The sequence below is a fragment of the Sesamum indicum genome, linkage group LG3 (genome assembly GCF_026168435.1).
Source record: "Sesamum indicum cultivar Baizhima isolate 11 linkage group LG3, ASM2616843v1, whole genome shotgun sequence".
Classification (NCBI taxonomy): domain Eukaryota; kingdom Viridiplantae; phylum Streptophyta; class Magnoliopsida; order Lamiales; family Pedaliaceae; genus Sesamum; species Sesamum indicum.
The window spans coordinates 19,493,397-19,505,218 of record NC_142659.1 but is presented as its reverse complement, the minus strand read 5'-3'; the positions used below and the strand labels follow the sequence as shown (position 1 = coordinate 19,505,218).

At 37.6% G+C, this 11,822-nt stretch overlaps 1 protein-coding gene across 3 annotated transcripts; it reads left to right on the top strand.

Moving 5' to 3' along the window:
• The first annotated feature begins 1,140 nt into the window (after positions 1-1,140).
• LOC105158089 (uncharacterized) lies at positions 1,141-11,300 on the top strand. Of its 3 annotated transcripts, none has more exons than XM_088878509.1 (28): positions 1,141-1,464; positions 1,594-1,765; positions 1,876-1,988; positions 2,174-2,290; positions 2,725-2,871; positions 2,956-3,319; positions 3,434-3,581; positions 3,786-3,907; positions 4,003-4,094; positions 4,556-4,790; positions 4,908-4,965; positions 5,640-5,788; positions 5,896-5,966; positions 6,060-6,233; positions 6,399-6,470; positions 7,093-7,194; positions 7,269-7,358; positions 7,803-7,878; positions 8,035-8,128; positions 8,214-8,286; positions 8,401-8,580; positions 9,346-9,468; positions 9,578-9,661; positions 9,759-9,943; positions 10,037-10,175; positions 10,257-10,316; positions 10,627-10,731; positions 10,817-11,300. In XM_088878509.1, exons 1-28 carry the CDS (start codon positions 1,357-1,359, stop codon positions 10,928-10,930), a joined length of 3,567 nt encoding a protein of 1,188 aa, XP_088734635.1. In that variant the 5' UTR covers positions 1,141-1,356; the 3' UTR covers positions 10,931-11,300. The 3 variants fall into 3 exon arrangements, with proteins under 3 accessions (XP_088734635.1, XP_088734636.1, XP_088734637.1); XM_088878510.1 differs by having other exon boundaries at positions 2,956-3,322; positions 3,437-3,581; XM_088878511.1 differs by having other exon boundaries at positions 1,142-1,464; positions 2,956-3,322; positions 3,437-3,581; positions 8,217-8,286.
• The last annotated feature ends 522 nt before the right edge of the window (positions 11,301-11,822 follow it).

The following is an 11,822-nucleotide window of genomic DNA, read 5'->3' as shown; positions in this document are numbered from 1 at the left end:
TGTTTTACAGTTTCGGTGATATTTCACTTCACCATATTGACTATCTAGTGTGCAAGTGTTGTGCTGAGGTTTTGCGTTGTCTTATGAAATATACAATACAAATATTTCGAAAAAATCTTGTCTCACCTCATAAAAATAGAGTATTATTTTAAACCTTCTTAAAATTTTAGTGAAGTCCTACATTGGCTTGTGAAATACAAAGTGGCTTGTGAAATACAAAGCACAAGTTTAAGTGCCTTGCAAAGTTGTTGAGGTCATAAAGAATTATATGTATGGGTATGGACTATTCCTTTTAATATATTAATACTTATTTAAAATTTAAGAATATGTCAGGTTCGATAATCAGTGTATTGAATAGTCATGTATAAAAATATATAATATTATGTTACAAGAAATAAACGGAGTCTCAATATAATTATTTTTTTTGAAGATAAATTTCATGTGGTTTTCAAAATAAGCCCGCAAAATAAATATAAGATTTTATTTTAAATTCTTGTAATTATTCATTATCCTTTCATTTACAAAATCTACCTGATTATAAAAATTTATTTTCTCTCAGTATTTATTGAAGTAATCGTTCTTTTCATCGCTCGACTTACTTAATAATCGATTGCGTTCTGAATTACACATCTTACAATTTATAATCTGATTTTCATAAATGATTCAGTAATCAACGAATCCATTCATTGCATCACTTATTTCAAAATGAAACTCTAACACGCATATTTTTCTCCCTTTATTTTGGATTGCGAATGCATATATTGAAAATTAATGCACCGATACACAGAATTTAATTAAATAACAATTAATATTTATGAAATTCTAAACATTCATTGTATTTTAACCTCATAAAGTACCTAAATAGTGCAAAATAATGGCAAAAGATGAATAAAAGAAAATAATAGTCCCATTGCATATTACATTTTTCATACCATTTTTTGTAAAGAAGAATAAGAAAACAAAAAACCATTTCTTAGGTTACTGACCTTTATTCTCATTGGCTAAGAGGACTTCCACAGCGGCGTAATATAGTGGTGTAACAGCAAAGCAGCTAACATAAGCGCTCCATTTATCCCTCTATAAAACCCCGCCCACCCCAACCCCATATCTCACCTGCACCAGATCTTCTACATATTTATGTTTTCACCCCAGGAAAAATCCGTATTCTCAGTTTAGTCCACGAAAGTTTTTTCTCGTTCTACATATCTGCTTTTTCTCCCCGTTTCTTTAACCATTTCGTCATATATACACACACAGTGTGTGTGTGTGTGTATATTTATATACAATATTCTCTCTCTAGAAGTATATCGCGAAGAAGAAGAAGAGGAAGCGGAAGAGGAAGAGGAGGAAGCAGAAATGGTTTCGACGAGGCGAAGTGGATCTCTCCCGTCGAATAATAACAAGAGATCATCTTCACCGTCTGATGATAACAATAATAAACCTTCTTCTCCCAAGCGTCAAAAGGCACTCTCACTTTCTCTCTCTAGGATAGACATGGATACGGAGCTGTTTCGTTCTTCATTTTCTCGATTACTCAATCTGGGCTGTCGATTTTGAATGCTACTTTATTGTTTTTTTGTTGTTTTTGCTTAGGGTGAGAGCAGTAATACTAATAATACAAATAATAGTAATTCGAAGGCATCAGAGCCTTCGCCGGCGGAAAATCCAAAGGAAATAAGTTCTAATGATCCGCCGGAACTCCCTGCCACCACCGGCTCCGCTGCCGCCGCCTCTATATCTATTGCCACTCCGGCTGTTGCCGAAGGTAGACTATACGATATATTGCTATTTGTCGAATTACTACGGATTTTTCTGGTGCTGCATGTTTAAAAATGCTGAAGTGTTGGGTAAATTTGCGAATTCTTGAAAATTCAGGGACCGCACCAGCTGCAGCGGACAAGCCGAGAAGCTCATTCACTTCGTGGAAGCAGCACCAAGGTTTCGAAACAAACGCACCTTGGTGTAGGCTTCTGACTGAATCTCCGCAGGTGAATTCTTTTGTTTTGCTTTTAGTTTGTTGATTCCACTGTTTTTCGGTGTGAAACTTGAGTTTTGGTGGAGATTAGGTGGATTTGGTATGTTGGAAGGAGCTGTACATTCAGTTCTTGTTATTTGAATGTGGTTAGGGGGTTTTGTTGGAGTGATTGAGTGAATGTAATCTGTATATTTGCAGAATCCCACCATTTCGGTGCACACGACCAATTTTTTAGTGGGCTCAAGCAAACACGCTAATCTGTTGATCCGCGATCATTCCATTAGTGCTATCTTGTGTTCAATAAGGCTCACCCAGGTATTTCTTGTATCTGAACTCACTCACGTTAACTATTGTATTCAGTTTGCATGCAATGCACACTTGGTTTGGTGCGCAATATGAAAGCTCCAGCAGGTTCAACCTCAGTTGTAGGATAGGATAAAAGGCTGCGCGGAGGCTATAACATTTTGTGTCTTGATTGCTCCATAGTTGTGGGACCCATTTAAAAGTCACATATCAAGCGGAATAAATGACATTATTGTGGTAATTTCTGCATGTCTTGATTAGTTTCTTTTGATGATTGTCGTTTGTGTAGCCTTTGACCAATGAAGAACATAAATGAATTGTAAAATGACAGGCAGCTTCTGGTTTTATCACTTGCTATACAGATCTGATTATGTTTCCGAATATTAATTTCAGATTTTGCATCCGCTATTTCGTTATGTTAATTTCTTTTTTTGGTAAATGATCAGCGTGATGGCAAATCTGTTGCGGTGCTTGAAAGTCGGGGGAGCAAAGGATGTGTGCAAGTAAATGGGAAAACAATTAAGAAAAATACTAGTTATGATCTCAATTCAGGGGATGAAGTGGTTTTTGGCTTCCTTGGAAGTCACGCATATGTATCCTTGTGATCTCTGTATTGTTTAGCTTGATTTTCTCCCCTATGTCCTTTTCGGGAATTTCCTTAACACCTATCCATGTAGATTTTCCAGCAGCTACCTTATGAACGTATAATCAGCACCTCTGCAACAGATGTTCAAACAAATATAGGAAAGTTGATAAATGCAGAAAGACGAAAAGGAGATGCATCAGCTGTAACTGGTGCTTCAATTTTGGCATCGCTTTCTAGTCCGCGGGTGGATTTGTCGCATCTTAAGCCTACATCTCCGACCAGTGGTAAAAATTACAGAGGGAGTGATCTGCCTTCCTCCCCCATAGTTAATGAAGATGAGCTAGATGGCCAAGAAGTTAATTCAGCTACAAATCAGGAGAGTGATGCAGTTGCAGATGTTGGGGCTGCAAGCAAGATCCTTCCTCTTGACGGAAGTGTGGAATCTGGCTTACAGGAAAGTAGCACAAGCTGTAGCTGGATTGCTGGAATATTTATCTGACCTGTCATGTCATGATTTAGGACTTATTATAACTTGAGTTGAGAGTAAATGGAGCTTTGTTGTAAACAGGTAGAAAGAGACTGGGTCAGGGAGCAAATTCCACCATCCCTATCAGGGATGTGCGCTAGAACTTCAGCATTTAGAGAAGACATAGTTGCGGCTATTATAGATGGGCAACTCCTGGAAGTTTCATTTGACAATTTCCCATATTATTTGAGGTAGGTCCCACACCATTGTTGCATAGGACACAACTTAAACAGACTTTTTATTTCAGAATTTCAGTAAGAACGATTTAGGCATGAGGTCATTAAGCATGCCATCCTCCATTGATTTTCTGGTTTGCCTGTTTTGATTTTCAATTAGCAGAAACACATGTATGCACTTATTAAGGATTTAAGGTTGTAATTTTTCTGTACTTGCAGTGAGAGCACAAAAAGTATGCTAGTTGCGGCTTCTTATATACAATTGAAACACAAGGACCAAGTGAAATTTACATCCGAGCTTCCTACTCTAAATCCAAGAATCCTGCTTTCAGGTCCTGCAGGTATACATTTAAATATTTGTTTTCTCAAAGGACTCATCTTCTTAACTGCTTGGCCTTGTGTCGACCACATTATGTATATATATTTGTACTTTTAGGTTCTGATATTTATCAGGAGATGTTGGCCAAGGCTCTTGCTCATTATTTTGGGGCTAAATTGCTTATATTTGACAGCCATTCATTTCTTGGGGTAAGATTTCATATGATGATTTGCAATGGCTATATTAATATTTCTCTCAGCTTTCATTTTGCATTACTACTTTTAGCAAAGACTGGCTTGTGGAGCTTGTTAATGTGTATCAGTATGTGGCAACATACGTGCATAAAACTAGAAGCTGTAAAATAGCCATTTTTACTTGACTGGGTCTTTTGGGTGCTCACATATGTCAGTTTTGCTTGGTTAAGAATTGATGAAAACTCATATATCCACCTTATCATTGTGACAGTATTGTGTGTATCATGAGTAGAGTAAAAAGAGATGATTAGTAGTGAACATCTACCAAAAAGTATGTGTGCAAAAAATATGTGATGGAAAACAGATTGAGCGCATCGTTTGTTATTAGATTGTTTCTTGGTCATTTCATTCTGTAATCTAACCATCTTTGTTTATATAATGGATGCATTATCATTCTATTCCATCTCATGTTTTAGGGTTCTTCTAAGGATGCTGAACTTCTGAGGGAGGGACAAAATGCTGAAAAAGTGAGTAACATCAGCAAACAAGTTCCTGGATCCACAGATATCCCCAAGGACATGGGACTTTCATCTGGTGAAGCAGATACACCTAATTCATCGACTCCCATTGGCTCAGACTGGCAGACGAAAATGGAAACAGACAATGTGCCCTCTCCAGTGAATGCAGCTAAGAACCCTTCAATCAAATTTGGTAACTGTCATTGTGTTCCGCATTAGATATGTACTTAGTCTGCTCACATTCTAAAGCAATTCTTGTTACAGTTTCTTTTAGTTTGACCCTCTATGGTCGATTGTTGGAAACTTTTAGGTGACAGAGTTAGATTTGTTGGTCCAGCTTCTGGTGGTTTCTGTTCAAGTTCTGCCAGGTAAAACTAATTTTATACACCTTACATATTTACAGATAGAAACTTTTTGGTGCCTGTCATGGTTCTGTCCTAAATGAGTGATTTCTTTTGCTGATGGCCCTTTTCTCAGGGTCAGGCACGGATTTTTGTGATGTGAGCTTATATTGGATTCTTTCACTTGGTACTCTTTGGTTTAAGTTCCCTAGTGGCTTTCTATATCATATGTTTAATATGGACCTAGTTGTGCTTCTAGCATAACTCTTTTGTGCTTGTGTGGCCTGTGACTATCCTTTTAGCGTGTGTATCATAACATTAAAGCTTACTGCATAAGACCCATTTTTCAGATGATAGTATGAAGGTTCCTTTCTTAACAGTGAATACTTGATAATAAATGTCGAAGAGATCTTTATCATACCGACAGCAGCACTAGAGCATATATGTTTGAGTAAAATCTATTTTGCAAATAATAATATTTTAGTTCTGTGAAAAAGAATGAATTGTATGATATAAATCTAGGTATAATATGCATTGCTTTATGGAAAAGGGCCTTTGTATGTAACAGCTGTCGTTTTAATTTGGAATTTCTAGTTGGGAGTTTTACATCTTTCTTATTGGGAAAAGTTATAGTGCACTCTGATTTTCCATGCTCTTTTAGTATTTTACAATGTAATACCCTTTAGCTGGATCTTTAATAGGGGCCCAACTATTGGACTGCGAGGGAAGGTTATTTTGGCATTCGAAGATAATCCTCTATCAAAAATTGGTGTAAGATTTGACAAACCCATGCCTGATGGTGTTGATTTTGGAGGTCTATGTGATAATGGTCATGGATTCTTCTGTAATGGTGATGTCCAGCTTACTAAGATTCTACTGTTCCATACTTTTTCATGTTGTATGGAATTCAAGATTGCTTCTCCTCACATTTTCTGTGTCTCTTATTTCTTTCTTTAGCCAGTGAACTTCGGTTGGATACCTCAGGTGTGGAGGATCTCGATAAGTTACTTATCAACACAATGTTTGAGGTGGGGTTTCGAATCTGTGGAAATCTCTGTTTACTATGGTTATTCTTTGTATCCCATTTTCAGGCAGTAATACTTAGTTTCATTCTTTATTAGACTGTTTTTGATGAGAGCCGAGATTCCCCTTTCATTTTGTTTATAAAAGATGCTGAGAAGTTCATGGCGGGAAATTCAGAATCATATGCTATATTTAAGAACAAGCTGGAGAAGCTTCCTGATAATGTGGTTATTATTGGTTCGCACACTCAGACTGACAGCCGCAAGGAAAAGGTAGATGATGATGATACTCAAACATTTGATGCATTCGCAATTGGAGAATATCTTTGCCTGTGCTAATTAAAGCATCATGTTTTTGCATTTGCGTTTGAAGTCCAACTTAAAATCATTGCGACACTATTCCGAAATTCCTCAGTTTTTGAGCTTTCTCTCATGCAGTCTCATCCTGGAGGCTTGCTTTTCACAAAATTTGGCAGCAACCAGACGGCTCTGCTTGACCTGGCTTTCCCTGTAAGAATCTGTTGCCACATTTCTGTTGGTCTTATAATTGTCTTGTTTGGTTTATTCCTTGAGGAAGATAATCACCTTTGTTACATCATGAAATATGCATTTGTGTGTCAAGAGCATTACCCTTTCTTGTCCTACTCGGGACTAGAATATCCTCATGTTGCCTGGCTTTTGGCTTGGGTTGTGTTGCTTTAATGGGACTCCTATCCCAACAACTTGATGCATCAGTTTTTATTTAGAGTATTCTTACAATTTACTTGAGTCAGTTTCATAAAATATGCAACCCATAGGATGTTAACTTTTTAGTGTTTTCAGGCCTTTCATGTAGAAACAAACCATGTTCGCTTATAGGAAGGACTACGTTGTATCAAGTAATCTTTCTCCTTGGCTGATGTGCCTTTTAAAATGATGCATGGAGTACTCAGTTGATGTCCTTTTCCTTCCGTGTTCCTTCCTGTAATATAGCTGTTATTTGCCTTGTTGCTTGTGGATTAGATGGTTAATGTTGTTCATGAGAAATCCCATGTGCTATGGGGATTCAATTTTCATAGAATACTTGGCTGATAAATCTCCGTTGATCATTTATTTTACTGGCATAATACAATTTAGCATTGATTACCCACAGGATAGTTTTGGAAGGTTGCATGATAGAAGTAAGGATATCACTAAAGCAACTAAGCTTCTATCAAAACTCTTTCCAAATAAAGTGACGATTCACATGCCTCAGGTCTGTTTCTGTAATCCCTGTATATTTATATTTTGTTGCTGAAACTATGTAATGATGTTTTACAAATAATTCAGGATGAAGCACTGCTGGTCAGTTGGAAGCGGCAATTGGAACGAGATGCTGAGACCCTAAAACTGAAAGCTAATCTGTATAATTTACGAACTGTGAGGGATTCTTTTAACCATAAAAGTCACCCAATCTTATTTTTTTTATACGACATGCTCCGGAAGACTTCAGTGAGCACGCAGATTATACTTAACATGAACCGTGTTTGCATAACCAAATTTCCTTAAGTCGAACGCTCATTCTTTGTTATTGTATGTTCAAGTGTGTGACACTGTATGGTTGTCATTGAACTGAGTCAACCTCATTGTTATCCATGCGAGGCATTCAACACCTTCTTGCAATTATATAGATAATTTTTCTTGCAAACACTGGCAGTTACCGATCTTGCCAAAACCCTCGTTCCATTTTTTGTGTTTAATCAGTCCATCTATCTGTATTTCCTTTATAACTTTCTAATACTTCTGCTTTACTGCCAGTAACTTGATTTTAATAGTGGAGCTTAGTACTTTAGTTGAAAAAGTTTGTCATATTCTTACCTGCAGGTCCTGAGTCGTAATGGATTGGATTGTGATGGACTTGAAATGTTGAGTATCACAGACCAAACACTTACAAATGACAGTAAGCATTGTTTTTGGCTGCTCTTTGGCAGATGTCAAATTTGTTATATTCCTCAACCAATGATCAAATTGCAGCCCCCCTAAGCCCTTTGGATGAGCAAAACTTGTGGGAAAAGATTAAAACTGAACATATCGTTTTTCTTAAATTGCTTTGAAGGTGCGGAAAAGGTGGTTGGATGGGCTTTGAGCCATCACTTGATGACAAACCCTGAAGCTGCAGCAGATGCTAGGCTTGTTTTGACTATAGAGAGGTACCAATAACTAGCCACTTGATTGTGATTGTAGTGGATAAATATTAGTTATCAATAAACTAAACTAGTATTGCCACCCTTGTAGCAGCATTCAGTATGGAATTGGAATTCTACATGCCATCCAGAATGAATCCAAGAATTTAAAGAAGTCCCTAAAGGTTACACTTCAAGCTTGACCCTCAGATAAACCCAAAATCGTCATTTATGGTATATTTGTTAATGCGTAATTACACTTTAGCGGGTTTCAAAAGTTACTTTTGCGGCTTGTTCAGGATGTTGTGACCGAGAATGAATTTGAGAAGAGGCTTCTTGCGGATGTAATCCCTCCAAGTGACATTGGCCTCACATTTGATGATATAGGAGCTCTGGAAAATGTCAAAGATACATTGAAGGAGTTGGTGATGCTTCCTTTACAGAGACCAGAACTTTTTTGCAAGGGTCAACTGACCAAGGTCATGCTTTCATTCCCTTTGGTTATGATTTGTGCAGTCGTTTTAAGAACAGAGTTTGACTACAAAGTGTTGATTCTCTATTTGACGTTTGTCTAGATTGTGCTTTTAGTTCTTCTGTTTTATTTATTATTTTGTGGCAATATATCTTCTTTTGCATCTCCATTGGACACTACGTGTGTGCTCTCTTAATATTGCTCTTTTGCCAGCTTTTGGTTCTTGTGCATATTTTATGACTCACATGAAAATGGGGGGAAACCCCTAGACCTTGTTCTGTCCAAGCTGTTGTAGCATTCCTGTTTCTTCCTCTGCTGCACACAAAAGATGTCAGTCTTTGCCATATATGTTGTTTGAGGGTGGGTTGCTCTTTCTAGTTCTTTAAATTAGAGAATAATAGCTGGGGAGTAGCTGGATATCAGTGCTGAATTGGAGTAGTAATTTTTTAGTTCTTGCCTTTTTATGATATTTCCATGGCGTATGTAATGAAGGGTGTAGGTACTTTTCCTGGCTCTATCTAAATTACATTAAAATGCAATGTGTAAAAGATCACTACTACAGCATATGTGCTCATAACCTTGAGTGTCATACAACAATTTGTTATGTTTGCTACATTTGAATCCTGCATGTGCTTTTGGATGCTGGTGTTTAACTCCTCTTGAGATCCTAGTCTTTTCTGCCACTGTCAGGCAGCGGCAGTAACCCAGTCATGTTCCTATAAGCTTTTATTTGCCTATTGGAAGAAATCTGAATTTAATGTTTATCTTGCAGCCCTGCAAGGGTATCCTTTTGTTTGGGCCCCCTGGAACAGGAAAGACTATGCTTGCAAAGGCTGTTGCCACAGAAGCTGGTGCAAACTTCATTAACATTTCAATGTCCAGCATAACTTCAAAGGTAATTTGTCTGGAGCTTGTTGCCTATTATATTATTGCTAATGCCTTTACGTTTACAAAATAGCTTGATTGCTTGAGTAACCCCACTTGTTTTTTCTCTGTACTTGCAGTGGTTTGGTGAGGGTGAGAAATTTGTCAAGGCTGTTTTCTCACTGGCTAGCAAAATTGCTCCTAGTGTTATATTTGTTGATGAAGTATGCCATATTAGCATTTACTATGAATCTAGCTTTCCCCCTTTTCAGATTCATGTCTTCTGGACGATTTGTGTAATTGCCATCTGTTCATTTCAAGGTTGATAGCATGCTGGGGCGAAGAGAAAACCCTGGAGAACATGAAGCCATGCGTAAAATGAAAAATGAATTCATGGTGAACTGGGATGGGCTGCGAACAAAAGACACAGAACGCGTTCTGGTACTAGCTGCCACAAATAGGCCTTTTGACCTTGATGAGGCTGTGATACGGCGGCTTCCACGCAGGTAAAACAAGACGGAGTATCTTCTGAGAGTTTGATGTCAAATATTAAATGCTGTTCATGACTTAATCTGGTGCTTGTATTGTATTATTGGTAGATTGATGGTCAACTTACCAGATGCCACTAATAGAGCGAAGATCCTAAAAGTGATATTAGCGAAAGAGGATTTGTCTCCTGATATAGACCTGGATTCGGTTGCAACTATGACTGATGGTTATTCTGGAAGTGATCTAAAGGTTTGACAAACTGGCTTAAGTTGTGAATTGTGTGTAGAGGCAGGATTTGCTCCGTAATATAACCTATTTTTTCTATTTCAGAATTTGTGTGTGACAGCCGCACATCGCCCAATTAGAGAGATTTTGGAAAAAGAGAAAAAGGTATTTTTCTGGGTCTGATATGAGCAGTTACACCTGATAATCTCGAGGGAATCTGACATTTATTGTCGATTGCATCAGAGATGTGGAAACTAAACTAGATGGCATCTATTTCATGTTTTGATTTTGGAATGGTGTCAATGAGGAACGTGAATCATGTCTTGCCAGGCGTATCAAGTTACTATTCTCGCTTTCCCCCCAAGAGTTATTCCACCTTTTTCTGTAGTTATATAGTCTTGTTAATGCTGGATGCCTATGCTAGCCATGTTTAGTTTTTAGTATCGACAACATGCATGATTGGAATTACTGACAGGAACGAGCTGCTGCACTTGCCGAAGGTAGACCACCACCAGCTTTGAGCGGGAGTGCTGATATCCGCCCATTACAAATGGAGGACTTCAAATTTGCTCATGAGAGGGTGAGGCGAACTCAACAAGAATCATTACCTCCTATTCATCTAGTTTGCCTCTGTGCTAAACTTTTCCATCCTTATTTTGTTTAAGGTATGTGCAAGTGTTTCATCGGAGTCGATAAACATGACAGAGCTACTACAGTGGAATGAGCTTTATGGTGAAGGGGGCTCCAGACGGAAAAAGTCACTTAGCTACTTCATGTGAAGATGTTTGTACAAGGTGTTCTTTTCGTTCTTCTGAACTCTGTGTTCTCCACCTGCACTATTGGGTATGCTGGGCAACTACAGCATTGTACAATAGAGTATTGGTTTGTATCCGTAGGTTTTTTTTCTTTTGAAATGGTGGAGGTTAGAATAGAATAGCCTCCCCAACCCCAAGTCGACTTAAAGGCTCTCTTCTCTTGCCTTTGTTTTGTCTCCCCATGGCTGTGCTGTCGATTAGAAATGACAGGATTCAGGCTAAGTTACCCCCATCGCTACCCCTTAGAGGAATTAGTTCATCCTGTGCGTATATTTTGTTGCTATTCTTCATTCCTATTGTTGCTAACAAATAATGAAAAATCCTGTTCCGTGCATATACTTGTGATTCTTCATTTTGTTGAGATTTATTTTTATTCTATTATATAAGTGGATTTCTTTTTGAAAATTTTGATATTCCTATAATTTTAATTCACCGTATAAAAGTGAGGATATAATGTGTATTACTTGATTAATTTTAGTAGTACTGGGAAAATTCTCGCCTTTTGCAACTTAGTCTTAATTTCTCCGGAAAATGATAATTTTGTATGGAATGTCATGAAATAAAAAATTTAATGTAATATCTTAAATTTATAATAAAAATTTATAAATTCAAATGTTGTTGGCAGGCAAGGCGGCCCGAGAACCTTTAGCATATCCCTTCTTAGCTGCGACTAGTTTCTATGATCATATATGTAAAATGATGTAGTCAAAAAAGTGTCTTTTAAGACCTGTCTTTGATGCCCCCTTGATAGTTATGCTTCAGAGGGTTTTGAATGACCGTTGACAGTGAGAAAATCTAGTAAGGAGTTCCTTCAAAATAATGTCCTTAGGTCTTTATCTTGAATTAAGCTTTATTA

What these genes read in the sequence shown, in the direction of transcription:
- LOC105158089 (XM_088878509.1), top strand. Translation starts at nt 1,357, where the DNA reads ATGGTTTCGACGAGGCGAAGTGGATCTCTCCCGTCGAATAATAACAAG. An exon ending in AATTTCCCATATTATTTGAG is followed by an intron (nt 3,582 to 3,785) that starts GTAGGTCCCACA and finishes CTGTACTTGCAG; the next exon opens with TGAGAGCACAAAAAGTATGC. An exon ending in TCAAATTTGCTCATGAGAGG is followed by an intron (nt 10,732 to 10,816) that starts GTGAGGCGAACT and finishes ATTTTGTTTAAG; the next exon opens with GTATGTGCAAGTGTTTCATC.